Source organism: Pyrus communis, chromosome 7 (genome assembly GCF_041283825.1).
Source record: "Pyrus communis isolate YQ-2024b chromosome 7, ASM4128382v1, whole genome shotgun sequence".
Taxonomy (NCBI): domain Eukaryota; kingdom Viridiplantae; phylum Streptophyta; class Magnoliopsida; order Rosales; family Rosaceae; genus Pyrus; species Pyrus communis.
This window is the reverse complement of record NC_142571.1, coordinates 18998338-19017757: the sequence shown is the minus strand read 5'-3', so window position 1 is coordinate 19017757 and position 19420 is coordinate 18998338. Positions and strand designations below refer to the sequence as shown.

At 34.8% G+C, this 19420-nt stretch overlaps 1 protein-coding gene and 1 pseudogene across 1 annotated transcript; one reads left to right on the top strand and one right to left on the bottom strand.

Annotated features, from left to right (window-relative positions):
- Positions 1-4535: 4535 nt before the first annotated feature.
- Positions 4536-5184, top strand: LOC137733343 (kiwellin-1-like). Its single transcript, XM_068472496.2, has one exon. It carries the CDS (start codon positions 4566-4568, stop codon positions 5127-5129), a length of 564 nt encoding a protein of 187 aa, XP_068328597.2. The 5' UTR covers positions 4536-4565; the 3' UTR covers positions 5130-5184.
- A 5077-nt stretch (positions 5185-10261) lies between these two features.
- On the bottom strand, positions 10262-11588 carry LOC148695843 (uncharacterized; annotated as a pseudogene).
- Positions 11589-19420: the final 7832 nt, after the last annotated feature.

Below are 19420 nucleotides of genomic sequence, written 5' to 3'. Positions count from 1 at the left end.
GTGACAAGCATATTGGGGAAAGGAGAATGACCAAGGTCTTGTTTGGTATGGATGGTTGAGAAGGAATGGATAACTTATTATTTTCAAGGTATATCGAAAGAAATCAAAATTTGTGGCCAATTTAAAGGTAGAAATGGATTATTCAAGAAAAAAAGTTATCTATTTCAATCCTTCCCAAAATGGGAGGCAATAAAAGGTATATGTAGTATTTTATTTCTTATATTCGTCATGGTCATGAACATTAATCCATGGTTAGAGTCAACAATTTGCCAATTTTTAAAATTGCAAACAAGTCCCAATGGTTTGCGCAGAGGGCAAAGATCACATAACCAATACCAAAAGACAACAAGCAGCAACGCCAATTGTATTACACAAAAAAAAAAATATTACTCTAGCTCAGATAAGCCAAGACTTACAATCGTGTCCATTTATTGTCAATATCAACGTATTTCAATTGTTTGGGATTCGAACTTTTTGTCGATGACATTTGAGTAGTTAAAACATTCCTCTTTTTATTTTTGCCTTTTTTATAAGGTGATATTCTAAGCAACTTTAATTTTTACGAAGGAGATTTAAACTTTGGTACAAGAGAGATAATACCCTAGCCAACTAGTCCAACTCACGTCTACAAAATGAAAAAAGTATCGGAAACTTAGAATGATTGGGTAGAATCCATTTTAAAATTAGTCTTGTTTGCCGTTATGTTGATGGGGTGTCAAATATTTTTAAAAATGTTTTCCTCTTCATTTATTTTTTATTTAAGAAAAATGCTAGCAGCTTACGTCTTTGACAGAATGTAATTTTGTCTTTCTACAAACATCCATGGATAATTTGGTTGGGAAGTTTCTATAAATACCCACCCTCAAATGCTTTTATGCATCAAATCAAGCATATCCCACAGCTAGCACAACTAGAGAGACATAAAGAAATAGAGAGAAAATGAAGATTTTCTTTTCCATGGAGTCCATTGTTCTATTAGTAATTTTGCTTTCAGCAATTTGCTTGGTCACTGAAGCTCAACAATGTCGTCCAAGCGGCAAAATTAGAGGAAGGAACGCGCCTCCTGGACAATGCAACCAGGAAAATGACTGATTGTTGCAAGGCCGGGAAAATGTCTAATGCTTGGAAAATGTCTAATGCGTGGAAAATGACTGATTGTTGCAATGCAACCAGGAAAATGACTAATGCTTGGAACTTGAGATTGAAATAGAAAATAACTTTCGTTGTTCTAAAACTCACCTCTTCCAATATCAACATGAGCTGACGTTCAAATGTTCAGAACATCGATGGTACCATATTAACAGCCACCGTATAGTGCAAAAGTTGGATTATTTGATGATAGTCCTAACTCCTAAGCCTTGCTTTCTAAATGCTTGAAAAAACAAATAGTGAAATAGAAAAGGGAAATTATTTTTTAGATGGATGTAATTAAGAATTTTGTGTTTGTTTCTAAGTTATTATAGGTCTTGTTTCCCGTCTTGTGGAACTAAAGGTTTGTTTTTACTTTATTTCAAATGTCACTCAGTATTATGGTCTAGTGATATTTATTTGGGAAATACCCAAAAATAGGACATTTCTTAATCTTGGGACAGAAATAGGACAAACTGGCTATGCACAAACCAAAATTACTAAAATGCCCGTTGTGAAGTCTTAACCACCTCATCTAGTTTTTTTATTGTGCATACACAAACAAGAAGCTTAAAAAAGTAGGCATAATTAGGAAATTGTGATAATTAATTACAAAATTGTGCATGAATGACTTTTGGGTTGCATGAAAAGTGGTGTATTTATTTATGCTTGTCCAAGCACAAACCACCTCATTCAGTTGCAGAACGTGAAGAAGAGCAGAACTATGAAGAAAGGCAGAGCGATGAAAAAAGGCACAACGACCCTAACTTTCATACAATCTCTTTCAGACGAGCTTCTTCTGGAAATACTCACCAAGGTTGCTTCTCGTTCCTTTCGTTCCCTATATTCAGCAAAAATGGTGTGCATGAAGTTCAACTAACTCGCCCAACATGACTGCATCTTCGAAGACATCAGCATTCGAAGATTTGAAAAGGTCGACCCGCTGACTTCACAGATGAGACATGAAGAAGAATACAAGTTCTTGGAACGGTGCACAGAGTGCAAAAATCCTAAGGCCCTATACACCCAAGGGATGCGCTGGTACTTCCGATACTATAATTCCGAACTCGGAATTGAGCATTTGAAGACGGCGATCTCCAAGGGTCATCAAGCATCAACGTACGTCTACGATGCAATCTTGGTGTGCCGGGGGGGGGATGAAAAAGATAGAGGCCTTAGCCTTCTACATTCTCTCAAGCGTCAGAAATTGGTGAGTATAATGGAGTGCAGAGAAAGAGCTCGCCATTTTTTTTGGTTAGTTCAGGTGGACAGGGAAGTTAGAGGTAGAATAATAAAACTTCACGAGGACAGTGATGCAATCAAAGCATGCAGCGACTGTGGAAGTGCACAAGGTCATTTCATTCTGACCCTATTGGGATTTCAGGTGCCATGACAAATTCAATAACTGCAATTCATGTAGATGGCATCAGGAAGTGAACATTTTTTGTGATATGTTTTTTAATAGGGACTAGATTTGTTTCTTTTGATTTACTTTTCTTTAAATTTAGTTGTCATGTACTTTTTGTTAGTAAATGGAAAAGGGAGAAGTTTTTGGTATCATTAACAATGTTTGTTTTCTTAAATGAAAAGATGCACAACACAAAGCATGAACAAAGCATGCATAAGTCTCCAAAACCAGATGTCGTAGGTTCGAATCGTATAGGATGTGATTCTGTGTCGTTGTTCATCACATTACATCAAAATTAGACTACAATAATTGAGCACAAACCCAAATTTGACCTCCTTTATGCATCTTGTGTGCATACAGTGTATAGTTTTCTGGAAAAATTGAAGCCAAATCCAAGAAATATTTGACCCCAACCATAGAACCCACAAACTCACAAAATACAGGAAAAGCCAAGAAACCCAGCAGCCATAAAATATACTAACCCAGAAATTAATATTCATAAATATTGCACTTTCAAAATCAAAACCCTTAAACAAACTTTTTAAAAATTTAAAACATTATTCCTTAAATATTGTAAAGAAACCTGCATCACTCGTACTGGGCTTTGGCTCATGTTGATTGATCCAATCCCATATGTGACTTTCATGAGATCTTTGGTGGATGAATTATTATTCATTAAACACCAAGCTTTTAGAATTGTGAGTTGGGAATTGTACTGCCACCCAAAAGTTAGATGCAATCTAAATCTTGGGTCACTAGTTCGAAAACAGAGGAGAGAGGGGATTGGTGAAAGGATGGCCATCGGTGAGAGAGAAAGGGTTGCCGCTGGTGAGATGGTTTGTTAAAGGGTGAGTGCATCGTTAGGGTTCTACGACAGAGAGAAAGTAGAGAGAGAAATAAAAAAAATGGGAGGAAATAACCCATTTATATGCGATAGGAATTAGGTCACTTCAAGGTGTAGGAAAATCCTATTTCTGTCCAATGAATGTGCATGGCATGTGCATGCTCTGTGCATATTCAAAAAATCCTATTTCTGTCCCAAGATTAAGAAGATGTCCCATTTTGGGGTATTGTCCTATTTCTTTTCACTTATAAGTAAGGGGTCTTAGGTTCTATTCTCGCCAAAGGTGAAATTTGAACCATATTATTGCTAGCCCATTGTAGATAATATCATCTGTCCAAAAAAAATATATATATTCCAAAGTAACAATTTACTTGTAATATTCTAGGTTATTGTTTAGGTTTGTTTCCTAGTATTTCTATTTTGTTCTATTAAAAATTCCTCCAAGGAGAATCAGAGAATTACTAGTATTGTGAGATTAATTAAAAGAAAATTTTGAATTGAACTCTTAAACTTCACAGTGACGGAAATTAATAATGCATACGCACTTTGGTGTTAAATTCCCACCGATCCCCTCCCGATCTCATCCCCCACCCCCCCCCCCTTAAAAAAATATTTAACAATTCAACTCACAAATGCTATCGCTAGTCCCCCAAAAAAAGTATTAGAACCCTAGAATCATAAGTGGAATCTTCATTTAAAAGTATTACGAATGAACACGCAATTCAACTCACAAATGCTATCGCTAGTCCCCCAAAAAAAAGTATTAGGAACCCTAGAATCATAAGTGGAATCTTCATTTAAAAGTATTACGAATGAACACGTTTATCAAGGTTTAAGTAATAATCCAGTCATCAACTTCCATGTCATTTAATTTTATCTACAAATTTAATCTTCTTAACATTATCCTTTAAACTAATCTGTTACGTTACCGTCATGTTAATAGAGTATATAATTTATTGAATTTAATCATGATTCTTTCATCGTTGCGTTCTGGCAAAACCAAGTTGCAAAGAAAAACTAACTTTCTTCAATGTCAGAATGTAATTTTGTCATTCGGCTAACATCCAAGGATAATGTGGTTGGGAAGTTCCTATATATACCCACTCACAAATCCTTTTATGCATCAAACCAAGCATATCCACCACAAGAGCACAACTAGAGAGAGAGAGAGAGAGAACAGAGAAAATGAAGAGTTTCGTATCCAAAGAATCCATTGCCCTATTAATACTTCTTTCGGCAATTTGCTTGGTCACTGAAGCTCAGCAATGTCGTCCAAGCGGCAGAATTAGAGGAAGGAAGGCCCCTCCTGGACAATGCAACCAGGAGAATGACTCTGATTGCTGTAAGGCCGGAAAAATGTACACAACCTACAAATGCTCACCACCACTGTCCGGCAGCACCAAGGCCTACCTCACTCTTAACAGTTTTGAGAAAAACGGTGATGGAGGTGGTCCATCAGAATGTGACAACAAGTATCACAGCGATAACACACCGGTTGTTGCATTGTCGACTGGATGGTACAACCATGGAAAAAGGTGCCATAACAACATCACCATTAGTGCTAATGGGCGCAGTGTGGTGGCGATGGTGGTGGATGAGTGTGACTCTACTGAGGGATGTGATGCAGATCACGACTACCAGCCTCCTTGTCCTAACAACATTGTTGATGCCTCGAAGGCTGTTTGGAAAGCCTTGGGCGTGCCCGAGGACAATTGGGGTGGCTTAGATATTACGTGGTCCGATGCTTAATTAGTTAATTAGTATAATGTGTCTGACCAGCTAGCTGCTTGTTGCATTATGTCTGTCTATGTGTAACGTATTGTATAGTTATGTATAGAAGTCAATATAGAGTATTGACTTCTGATTATGCGAAAATGTATTCCGATTAGGTGTAACTTTTTTCTTTTTTCTTTTTTTTCCATTTCAATAAAACTTGCTTTAGTGATATTTATATAAATTTCTGTGATAATATAAGTGGACACAATGTAATCTGATGATTTAGCAGCAGAGATGTCCAAAGCTTTTTTAAGGTAGAGGTTAGAGTAGAGAATATAGAATATTTTATGTGAGATATAAACGATACACGAATGGTCTAATTTCTCTCTATAAACAAATGGTCTAGGAAAAATATTGATGGCGATTCCGTTTGACTTCTTTCAACTAAAAAACCACACTGTCCTCGTTTTGAATAAGATGCAATATTTGGTAGTGTTAAGAAACTTATATCCTCTCATGAAGAAACTTACTTGTCCTATATAATTTATATTGTCTGAAATAATAATCGGAACTATTCATTCTTATGTCATCATCTAAAGATCATGTATGCAAAAAATACTCAAATATTTGGAAATATTTTAGTCATTCAAATACATAAAACAAATAGACGATTCATCATAAGGATGGTACTTGTTACCAAAACTATTGATTAGTTTAACACGTATAAATAACTAAATTAACGATCTCTAAATTAAATGATTTTTTACAAATATATTTAGATGATGATGAAAAAGAGAATGATTGGTTGCGATAGTGATCTCTCAACTTTGCACATCGCAATAGTCTACAAGACTACAACCAAATTAATAATTGGGTTTTCTTTATAATTTTTTTTTTTAATTCCCACAGTTGAAAATGCACGAATGCACAAACAAACAAATATACCTATGAACATTATTTTATGGAGAAATTAGGTTCTCATCCCTCTATTTGTTACTCCATTGATTAAAACCCTATTCCTTTTTAATTTTTGATCAAAGTCCTTGGGTATTAATAACATCATTAATTATTTCAATAATAAATCTTTTTTATTTTTAAATATATTCCCTTAGTGTTAAAAATGTTACAATTAGTATATTTATATTTATGACTAAATTTTTTATCTTATATTTTTATTTTTAGTTTGCACCCATTTTTAATTTGCAAACCTTTTTTAATTTGTACCAATTTTCTTTTTAGTTTTATTTTGTACCCATATATTAATTCTTTTTGTGCCCATATTTTTTAAAGTTTTATTTGTATTTGTACCCATGTGTTTATCGTCACGTGACATTGTATAATTAATCAATAATAGAAAAATTACATATGGTATATTTATGTTTTATGACTAAACTTTGTATCATATATTTATATTTTTAGTTTGTACCAACTTTTAATTTGCAACGTTTTTTTTAATTTGTAGTATTTTCTTTTAGTTTTTATTTGTACCCATGTATTAATTTCTTTTTGCGACCATATATTTTAAAATTTCATTTGTACTCATAATTTTTTAGTCTTTTATTTGGACCCTAATTTATTTATAATGTACCCATTCTTCTTTATTAATGTACCACTTTGTTATATGTGAAATGTACCAATTTTTTTAACACTATGGATATATTCTTTTGCCATTTATTATTTCTTATTGTTACATATATAGTTTTTATCAATTTATTCAATCAAAATGTTTGAATTTTTTTTATTGTAGCCGTTTATAATACTATTATAATGAGGGATTTTAAATTTATAGGATTATAAATCTCAAAAAATATCAAACAATTAATGTCAAAACTATAAAAATATAAATATTAATAGTAATATAATGAGGTGTACAAAGTCAATGAACTTCGATCAAATTTTGAATACCATTAAGGTTTTAGTCAAAGAGTGTTAGGAACCAGAGACCGTATCCAAAGTATCCCTTATTTTATTAACGGAAAACAAAAAAATAATAATAAAAAAATAAAAAAAGAGATTATCGAGATGACCACAAACCGAGCTACATTTTGACATGTCCACATATTAACAACAAGCATCCTGTTTATAACAAACTAAACCCTAATCTCTAAACAAAAACCTAATTCTAATGGGCCAATCTCAAATCCTACACTCATTATTTTTCAACGCCACCTTTCAAACTCATGGCTGGCAAATGTGATGCAAATGTTTACGGTCAAGTAGGCTCCGCTAATAGGCAGGCAGATTTCAGATTCGGACAGATGCCAAATGGATATAGATTCAGATGGCGGCTCGCATATAGACTCAAGCATGTAGATTCCGTTAGGCGGATAGACCTTATGCAGAGTTCGTTGGGCGAACACATCCTAATGCAAGCAATTTCGTAGACATCGTAAGTCATTAGTAGACGACATACAGATTCTTGACAGCAAGATTAGACAAATTCCATCAAACAAATTCAGCACACAAAAGAAGGGACCCGTCACTAAACTAACGAGATTCATCATCCCAACTGCAGCAATGAACAGATAGAAACAAGTACCATCACTCAGTGACATTCTCAAGAAACTTAGAAACAGGCCACCAACACGTGTGGGCCTCAAAGCCTCAAAACAATTAATTTTTTCGTTATGCTTCCTCTTTCTTTTTCTTCCTGTGCTGGGATTTCTTCAGAACGCCCAAACAAGTGCGAGCACAGCGGATTCAACGGAGGTGTGCAGACGGCGGGTACGAGGGTGACGTTGGACGGGAGGCTAGCGGATGGTGGTCTGGTGAGAGATGGTGGCGGTGCACAGCAAGTCTGGGGTGGGCGAGAGCAGTGGTCAGAGGGAATCGTGGGTTTGGGTGCGGGTAGCAGCGGGCGAATTTCTAGGCTGATTCAGGCTAGGTGTTGAAGGCTAAGGCGCGACGCAATCATCAGACCTAAGTTTTGTGGTTCTCGGTCCTGGGTTCTGGTGCAACAAGCTTCGGACGGTGGTAGTTTCTTCAGGCAGCAGCAGCGGTTTCGTACTAGTCAAGTTGTTAGGCATGGCGGGATGGTAACTGAGGTTCAAGGTTTCAGTCAAATCTGGGAAAACAACAGACGGTGGCTTGGCTTGGTGCTGCTTTGGCGTGGCTTGACTCCAACTTCAATTTTAACAAATTTTATTTTAATTTTAAAACACTAACAACTAAATTGACAAATCCAAACTAGACAAAAACAAACGACGGACGAACGGATACCAAACAGAAGCAAATTAAATCCAGAAGAATCAAACTTGCTCTGTACCAACTTTGGAAAATGTTTGTTACTCACGCAAATGAAGTATTAACAAGTGCAATATGCCCTTGAAAATGACTTCAAATCTACCAAGATTTGATGAAAATGAGGATATGCATGTTATTTCTGTTAAACAAAATAATAATAATAATAAAAAATTGCTCGCTGCACGCTCTATTCTTACTGATCCCTAATAATATTTCTTGGATCCATATACTTAAGTGACATTCACAAGAAATTTCCAAACCGGTCACCAACACGTGTGGGCCTTAAAGCCACAAAACAATTGTTTTTTTAGTTTTTCCTTTTACCTTATTGGGCTGGAGTTTTCTCCGTAAGAGCAATTCCAGTGTGTAAGGGCTTCCCATAACAATTGGCAATTGAATCATCTCTAGTAAATAGTAAATGTTTTTAATGAACAATAATTATCTTTTACATCTCTACTCCTAAACTGAATAGTCATGACAATAGGCAATAAAATATTAATATTTTTTATTTATAAATAAAAAATTTTTTAAATTTAAATTTCGAATAAGATTTTTAACCTATCTCGTCATACCATGTGTCATTATCCGAAAATACAATTTTTGTAAATAGATTTCGATAAGATTTTTAACCAATTCCGTTGCGTGGCATGTCCTTACCTATTTAGAATTGTTGAAAATATAAAAAGGTGGTGTAAGAGGTGGGAGAAAATGGGAAGGTATTTATAAAATAATAATAATAATAATAATAATAATTTCTAATTTTTTTTTTTTTAATTTTTTGGATTTTTAATTATTTTTAAAAAGACCATCATAATCACAAAAAATATGAAATCCAACAATCCAGAATGAGACACGTGGCCCACCCAAAATTTTTTGATTTTATTCTTTTTCTAAAAAAATTTAAAGCCAAAAAATTGAACCGTTGATATGGAAGTCAAATGGTCCAGTGACATGCGCACATGTTGCCCACGAACCTGATGCAAATTTTTTGAACGTGGCTAATGTCACCTCCCCTCAAGCACTCGGGCCTTAGACTCTCGTCTGCCCTCTCCCACGAGCTCCCCTTTAACCCAATAGCCCAAATGGGCTGGAGCTAGTTTAGGGGGCAATTGGATTGGATTTGTTGCCAATCCTGATGGCTAAATACCACTGTGGAGCTGCTCTAACGCACAAATAAGTGTGAGTACATTCAACGGAGGTGTGCAGATAGCGACTACAAGGGTGACGTTGGACAGAACAGCGACGGAGGCTGGTGGTCTAGTGCAAGATGGTGGTGGTGCACAACAAGTCTGTTGTGGGCGAGAGTAGCGGTCAGACGAGATCATGGGTCTATGTGCCGGTAATACCAGGTGGATTTGTTGGATCTCTAGGCTAATTCAAGCAAGGTGTTGCTGGCTAAAGTATAGAGCGGTTCGCAGACCTAAGTTTGTGGTTCTGAGTTCTTGTGTAACAAGTTTCGAGCAGTGGTGCTTTCTGTTGGAACTTGTGAATTTGTGAGGGACTTTAGGGCTGGTTTCATATTGATGGGCTTTAAAAAAAAAGCTGCTTCTGCTGTGCTGTAAGAATAAGTGGCGGTGAAATAAAGCAGGAGAGTATTTGGTAAACTTTTTTATAAAAGTGCTTTTGGAAAAAAAAAAAAAAAAAAAAAAAAAAAACAGTATGATAGTGTTTGGTAAACTTTTATGTAAAACAATTGTGACTGTGTGAAATAACCAAAATTGGTATAATACTAGATGTGCTATTAATTTAATTTTCTTAATAAATAAAAGTGAATTGCTAAATATACTTTATTTTTAAAAGAAAAATATTTATAAACTTTATCTTATATATTAATTAGTATGACAAACTACTTCAATTGAAATATTTTAGACTGAATAACTAGGATTCATTATTACACTATTGTTAATGTACTTGAAAGTAGTCTAATTAGATGCATTCATCAAACTTGCCGCTATTCTATATTATAATGCTTCTATCTCATGGGATCCTTCAACTTGATAATTTTGGTATTCTTCATCATCATCATCACTACTATCGCTCTTTTCACAATAGTCCATGGGGTCATCAAAATGATGATCACGTTCAGAATACCCCCGTATGTAGTTATGAAAAGCCATTGTAGCAATGACAATCTTCACTTGCTCATTGAACGGATAATTAGGCATATCCCTTAAAATTGCCCATCTTTTCTTCCATACCCCAAAAGTTCGTTCAATGATGCTCCTAAGAGAAGAATGCATGTAGTTGAATACCTCTTTATGACCCGTTGGTTAGGGACCCCTACGAAAATCCGGCAGATGATATCTTTCACCTTTATATGGTCCCAAATAACCTTTCATTTATGAGTACCCCGCATCTACTAGGTATTGTAATAATTATACAAAGCAAGTATGTAAATTGTTATAAATAAGTATGAAGATTACCATTTGGAGGCTTTGAAAAGTTTAAATTTGGATTCTGTAGCACGGATAAAAAAGCCCTTGTATCATGTGCAGTGTCTTCCCATCCGGCACAAGCAAATGTGAATTGCATGTCAAAATTACATGCAGCCATAATATTTTGAGTCGGGATTCCTTTCCTACCAATGTATGGAACTTGATACGGAGGTGGTATTGAAGCCTCAACATATACTCCATCTATGGCACCAATACAATCCTAAAAATAATAACATAGAAGAAACCTGTCAAGCTACACTTATAGTTTGCAAACACTTATAGTTTACAAATAAGGTAGAAGACAAATCAAACTTTACCTTAAAATGAGGCATGTATCTTGTATCTCTCCTTATTTCTTGGGGAGTGCCACGAAACTCTGAATCCATCGGTTTGATAATATCTATTGCCATCTTACATACGATATCTAACATAACACCAAAATATCTACTAATAGTCTCACCAGAATGTTGAGATCCTCTTGCGCTAATCTATTTTTCACACCATGTCCCAACATATGCAAGAACATTCCTAATATTTCAGTTGCATTCATTTTCCTTGAACCTTTCAATCCATAATTAGTTTGCAAGTCATTGGATAATCTATAAAAGACATCTTTGTTCATCCTAAACATTTTATAGCATCGCACATCATTTCCTTGTAGTACTTCCATCAACCAAATATTACCTATTTGGGAAGAATTCATACATGGAGTTTTGTGGACATATTTTAAATAATATGTTTCAATAGCTCTCGCTACAGCGCATATAATTACACCATCCTCCAAATCCTGAACATCATCATCAGAGGTATTCATATTGAATATACGCCTGTAACCTAACATATAATTCAACATTCTACAAGTCATAATCCAACAATCACTAAGAAGTCATAATCCGACATTCAAGAACAAGTCATAATCCAACATTTAATAAGAAATTATAATTCAACATTCAACATATAATCCAACATTCAATAAACATGTAGCAATATTCAATACATAATCTTAATGCAAAGTACAAACGACACATATAGTCCTAATTCATAGTTTTAGGCTTTTAGCTCCTTATTGTTCTTTGTTGAACATATATTTCAACCAAGTTAGTTGGACTTCAAGATCTTTCATCGTGCCAGACACCTCTCGCTTCTCTGCACTACAAAATAAACATATAGCAAACAGCCATAACTCGCTAGGTGGCTCACAACCAGGCAATTGTGCAAGAGCCGCTAACACTTCCAAAATACTATTGCCTATATGCAGTTTGGACATCAATGAGTTTGCAAAACTCCTAGTTTCATACACTTCAACAAGACAGTCAATTTGACCACAAAGTTTTGCAGCACCTCTAATTTTTTTTTCCCTTTCTTATCAACCTTCCTTTTTTGCAATTCTCCTTGGTTAGCCGCTCTTTTTTTTTTCCCTTCCTAGTAGCTTGCCTTAGATCCTGCATAGTCTCACTTTCTTCCTCATCATCTGAATCAATTTGTCCTATAGATTCCTCTCTTGTCTTTGGTGGTAGTACCCAAATGAAGGTGCCCTGGCATGTTCACTGGTAGCAACTGTGTTCGAGAACATCCTATCTAACTTGTCCTCCATTTCATGTCTAATTCCCTTTTTTCGCAATCTTCCATATTCTTTGTTTATCTACAAGTAAGAAAGAATATGGTTAATACATATTGCATGATATCATAATACATATTAAAAGATAAATACACAAACCTGAATTTTATTATTCCACCACTCCTTAGAGGCATCAACGATACCCTTGCTCGAATTCCACCCTAGGCCAGTTTCTTTACCAACTAGCTCTTTCCACAACTTCCACTCATTTTAAGTGCATCCCACTTATTTTTCAGTTGCTTTCTTTCATAATCATGCTCACTCTCTGCCTTAAAGTTAGCTCTAATATTTGCAGATCCATCTTTGTCAAAGTGAGTGCCTGGACGATGTCCGGCCTCAACCTCTTTGATGCATACATCACAAAATATAGATATATTGTGGGGATTCCATGTAGCTATAGGATTTGACAAATATGCCCCCTTCTTTGTCATCGATACCAACTAGTGATTTGTATATATATACATATATATATATATATATATATATATATATATTAAAACAAGAACGTATGATATTGTAATATAAACCAGAAAGCATTATGTACATGAAAGAGACAAATTGGACTCTAAGAATACATAGTACATGAAAGCATTAGGTAGTTGTAAGAACCAGATTCAAAGACTTTTATTTGTTACAAAAATCCATCATCTTCACTTACAGGGATTCTTTCTATATTTATAAATCTAGACTTAGTGTAGATAAAAAGTTAATGAAATTAAACCCTACAAAGTCAACCAAACGAAATTCACAGAACGGATGAAATTCACAGACGTTTTCACATGACCTAATAATAGTCATGGAAGTAGAAATACATAAAGCCTAACCTAACTGCATATGGAAGTCAGCAAAAATGATAGCAATCGTTATCATTTGGGGAAAGTTGGAGCTTTGATCTGTGCTTAAAGCTGCATATTCAATTAATGCAAGCAGAAAATTCCAACAACAATCGAAATAAGGAAAAACAAATGATTTCGTTTGCTAGTTGAAATAGTCAAATTCATCCTACAAAGCTTCCAATACCTCTCTCACACAAACACAAACAAATTCAAATTCCCAATTCGCATCTCGCGATCACCAAGTAGCAGAGAACAAAAGAAAAATTGATGTAACAATTAAACCAAAAATGAGAAATGGCAGCAGCCAGAAGCATGCTCAAGAATTCCATTACACAAGGGCAAATTAAATCAGCAACAATACAAATTAAAAGGGAAGTAGAAGAAAAAAATGAACCTCCACGGAAGCCAGTCCATTTGCATAATCCTAATTTCTATACACAATATATATATATATATATATATATATATACACGGTGATTTGCTGTCATTTGCATAATTCTAATTTCTCTATTATTCATTCTTTAGCTCATTCATTCCCCAGTCAAAAGGTTTCTTCTATCTTTGTTGGCCTAAAAAGACATAGAAAGGAAAGCCACCAAATAATTTGAACACAGAGCACTTTGCACTGCTACAAAGGGAGCGTTTGGAATGAGATGAGGAATATCTACCATTAATGGTAGACAAAAGACCAAAATTCAAGTCTCCAAGTCCATGATATATTTCATATCAGAATTGGTGATGAATGATAAGAACATGTTAATTAGTCCTAAAACTTACGCAAGGAGAAAATCTGTACATAGGAAATGCAATTGCATTTGCCGTTGTAGGGAAAGGAAAAGTGACGCTCAAACTCACTTTTGGAAAAAAGCTTTCACTCACCAATGTTCTGCATGTTCCTGATATTCGCAAGAATCTGATTTTTGGATGGCTTCCGAGTAACAAGGGTTTCAAATTAGTCTTTGAATCTGATAAGTTTGTAATCACCAAGGGTGGGGTGTATGTGGGAAGGGGCAACATGGCTAAGGGGTTCTTCAAATTGTATGTACTTTCTACTGATGCTATTAATAATAACAACAAGTCTGGTGCATCTTCTGCTTACTTGATTGAGTCCTCTACATTATGGCATGCAAGATAAGGACATGTTAATTTTCGTTCTCTTCAAAGAATGGTTAACTTAGGCCTATTGCCCAAATGTTCCATGAACAAAGATATGCATAGAATCCAAATATGCAAGACATTCATATAAATCAATGGAAAAATCAAATGAAGTACTTGGTTTAATCCATAGTGATCTTTGTGATTTCAAGTCCACACCAACTCGTGGAGGAATGAACTATTATATTTCTTTCATTGATGATTGCAGCAAGTACTGTTATGTCCATTTGATTCGGAGCAAAGATGAAGCTTTAAATATGTTTAAGACATTTAAAGCCGAAGTCGAAAATCAACTAGACAAAAGAATAAAAGTATTAAGATTGGATAGAGGTGGTGAATATGAATCTAATGACTTTGCAGAATTTTGTTCGAAACAAGGAATAATACATCAAACGACAGCACCATACACTCCTCAACAAAATGGAGGGCTGAACATAAAAATTGAACATTGAAAGATATGATTAATTCCATGTCAAACAGTTCTAGTGCACCACATAATTTATGGGGTGAGGCGCTCATTGCTGCCAACAGAATATTGAACCGAATTCCACATAAGAAGACTAATCAATCTCCTTATGAAATCTGGAAAGGTAGGTTACCTACATATAAAACTTTGAAAGTGTGGGTTGTCTTGCGAAAGTTCAAGTGCCTCTTCCGAAGAGACAAAAACTTGGACCAAAACAATGGATTGTATATTTATTGGTCATGCCAATAATAGTTCAGCATACAGATTTTTCGTTCATAAATCTGAAATTGCAAACATTCATGTAAATACAATACTTGAATCTGCAGAAGTTAAGTTTTTTGAGGAAATTTTTCCTTATAATGATAGGTCATATGTTTTGAATAAAAGAATACATGATGATACTACGAGATATAATGACGATAATCATGCTTTAACTTCTAGAATCCAAAGCCAAGATTTGGAACCACGGAATAGTAAAAGAGCAAAATTTGCAAAGGATTTTGGTCCTGATTTCCTCACTTATCTCCCCGAAGAAGAAGAAGAGCCTTAAACTTATAAGGCTGCATTAGAATCTTCTGAAGCACCTTATTGGGGAAAAAAAAAAAAAAAAAAAAAAAGCTATTCAAAGTGAAATGGAATCTATTATGCAAAATAATACATGGGAATTGATTAATTTGCCTCCAGGAAATAAACCAATAGGACACAAATGGATTTTTAAGAAGAAATTGAGACCGAATGGTACCATAGATAAGTATAAAGCTCATCTAGTTGCCAAAGGGTATCGTCAAAAAGAAGGACTTGACTACTTTGACACTTATTCACCAGTAGCTAGAATAACCTCTATAAGGTTATTAATAGCTATAGCGCCTATTTACAATCTCCAGATACATCAAATGGATGTAAAGACTGCATTTCTAAATGGTGAATTAAACAAGAAATATATATCGAACAACCTGAAGGTTTCATTGTCAAAGGGCATGAAAAGAAAGTTTGCAAATTGATTAGGTCATTATATGGACTTGAACAAGCTCCTAAGCAATGGCATGAAAAATTCAATCATAATATGATCACAAATGGATTTGTAATCAATGAAAGTGATAAATGCATTTATGTTAAGCAAACGAAAAATGCTTGTGTTATTGTATGTCTATATGCTGATGACATGCTTATAATGGGAACAAACAAAGATGTGTTTAACTCCACAAAGAAAATGTTAAATTCTAGCTTTGATATGAAAGATATGGGATTAGCTGATGTGATTCTTGAAGTTCGAATTCTAAGGAATTCAGATGGATATGTTCTAACTCAATCACATTATGTTGAAAATGTTCTAAAAAGGTTTGAAGAGAGCGTATCTCAATTGGAGTATACCCAAGTTATAGGTTGCTTAATGTACATTGTGAATTGTATAAGAAGACCTGATCTTGCTTATTCAATAAGCCGATTAAGCAGGTATTCAAGTAATCCTGGAAGAGATCATTGGAATGCTTTAATAAGGGTATTAAGACACTTAAAGCATAAAATGAACTATGGTTTGCATTACACTCAATATCCTCCAGTATTAGAAGGATATAGTGATGCAAATTGAATTTCAGGGAGCACAGGTAGTAAATCCACAAGTGAATATGTATTTACACTTGGGGGAGCAGCTGTGTCATGGAAATCGTCTAAGCAAACATGTATAGCAGACAATGGAATCAGAGTTTATAGCCTTAGATGCAGCTGCTGATGAAGCTGAATAGCTTAAACATTTTCTGGAAGATATTCTATTATGACCCAAGTCTGTGACTGCAGTATGTATTCATTGCAACAGCATGACTGCACAAGGTCAAGCTAAAAACGCTGAATATAATGGGAAGTCGAGACATATAAGACGACGACATAGAACCATTAGACAGCTACTCATGAATGGAACTATTTCCATTGACTATATTAAATCTAAGGAGAACATTGCCGATCCTTTGACTAAAGGCCTATCCAAGGATCAAGTGGCATTTACATCGAGGGGAATGAGTTTAAAGCCAACTCAATGAGTTATAACTTGACGGAAACATAACCTAACTAATTGGAGATCCCATGGTCTAGATTCAATAGGCAAACTAGTTGAGGATAACTCAAGGTAAGAAACATACAATCCTTACTCATTCCTATGATGGAAAACAGTGTGTTGCCTGTAAGACGAAGAGGGCGAATCACTATTCTTAATAATGCTAATATCTTATGGTTAAGATGACTAGAACATGATATTCTTGATTAGCATTACCTATATGAGATTGATGTGGGGTCGCATGTTTGAGAATTGATATGGCTACAACTCTCTTAAGGTCTCATCAAATCAGGATATGTTCAGGACCAAATTGAACACAACTGTATGAATTGAAGTGTGTCAAGATGTGTTATGTGTGATACTTATTGTTTCGATTTACTACTAAGAATGATCAATTCAAGATGTTAAATTCACTGCTTCATTAGGTAAATCCGATAAGTACTCACTAAAGAAGGTTCAAGTCCAAAAGACACTTATCCCAATGCGTATCATATCTAAATTCTCTGGAAAAACATTACTAATTTAGTTAGTATCTTATTTTCTATTCAAATGTGGGGTATTTCTCAAGTTTGAATAGAAAATGTGGGGTATTGTTGGAACTTGTGAACTTGAGAGGGACTTTAGTCCCACATCGCGCTTTCACCTTTTGTAATTCCTCTTTATAAGTGAGTTTACTCACTTAAATTCATTGCTTCTGATATACTGTGTATATAGTGAAATTGTAGTTCGAAATACCTGTGCAATTATCATATATAGTATAATTGATATTTGATTGGTTCTAATAGTTTCTTTAGGTAGCATCAACAGTTTCGTACTATTACAGGTTGTCAAGTACGGCGAGATGGCGCTGGAGGTTTAGGGCTTTAGTTAAGGAGGGTGTAGTCAAATTAAGATTTGAAAGGATTTTAAAAGACTTCAGAATCAGGATGTAGTCAATTAGGATGTTAAGAGCGGATTTTAAAATATTTTGAAATCATGGTGTAGTCAAAGTATGATTTAACTAGATTTAAAAGAATGCATCCAAATCCAGAGGTAGTCAATTAGGATTTAAAATCCAAGGTGCAAATATGTAGGTATTCAAAATGTCATAGATTTTGAAGGATTTCATTAAGTAAGAGATTTTGTAGGATTTGTGAGTGAATTTTACACATACAAAGACTAAAGAATCCCACCTCCACCCCTAGGATTTCTTTTCAAGTTTCTCTCTCAAACTGACTTTTCTATCTCTTGCATACAAACCTCACTACCTGCATTCAAACCGCTCATCACTATCACTGTGTCATCTTATCATCTCCCTTTAACACAAAACCCTACAGCCAATTCCAACAACTGGCCGCGTCTCGAAGTTCCAGTTCAAAGGCTCTCTCTCAAGTCACGCATGTTTTTGTTATCCCTTTCTGCAATTCCATATTTATTTAACACAATAACAAATGAATTTTCAATTAACCAAAGAGCCGTGTGAAAGGTATTACTCAAAATAGATAAATATGTAAACCACTACTACTGTGACAGCGTCCCCTCTTCCTTCATAAACATCTCTAAGCCTACAAAAAGCTCACATACTTGGTACCTGGGAAAAGAGGATACCAAGCAGGGCATTTTTGGTGACCTCAGCATTCTTATGATTCATCAATTTCATCAAAAGTTGGAGTGAATAAACTAGAATTGCTTCCAAAAGAGTTTAGCCTTGTAATTGAATATATATATAACCATTGTTGCCAATTTAACAAATTAATACACCCGACTATTGTTATATTCGAATCTCTACGCGCTGGGTCAATGTTTTGATGTAAGTTAGAATTTTTACTTAAGGTTCGGTGATGTTTACAAGTTGGGTCGGAAAATAAAGAAAGATAAAGGATTCAGTATCATGTTCATATTGGTTTGGTGAAGTTTAGAAATCCTAAGAAATCCATGAGACAAGTTCATACAAATCCATAAAAATTCATAACATAAATCCATATAAATCTGTTGAAATTCATATAGAATGTAGACTCTGTTCAAATTCTTTGAAATCTGTCACTTAAAAAAAATCTATTAAAATCTTGTGAAATCCAAATTAACTACACCCCCAAAAGCTAAGCAAATAGCAGACGGTGACTTGGGGCTCGGCTGCAGCTTCAATTTAAGCAACCTTTTTTTTTAAAAAATTTTAAAAACTAATGACAACTATATTGACAAATCCAAACTAGACAAAAACAACCACAGGGGAACGGATACCAAACATAAGCTGATTAAATCTCGAAAAATCAAACATATTATGATACTAAGTTGAAAATTAATGAATGAAAAAACAAACAAATATAATTAAAAACACTAATAAACTAAATCCTAATCTTCAAACGAAAACTTAATTCTAACAAGGTGGACACCACCAAAAAAAAAAACCCACGTTAAATTTATCCGTACACAACAATACCTCTCTTTTTCGACATCTTTGAGGCAGGCGGCGATGGCAGCGATCCTTCAGAATATGACAGAAAATACACAATGACAACCTCCCTTTTGTGACATTGTCCACGGA

Bases quoted from the DNA above. Each gene is read 5' to 3' on its own strand.
- LOC137733343 (XM_068472496.2), top strand. From the start codon at position 4,566: ATGAAGAGTTTCGTATCCAAAGAATCCATTGCCCTATTAATACTTCTT.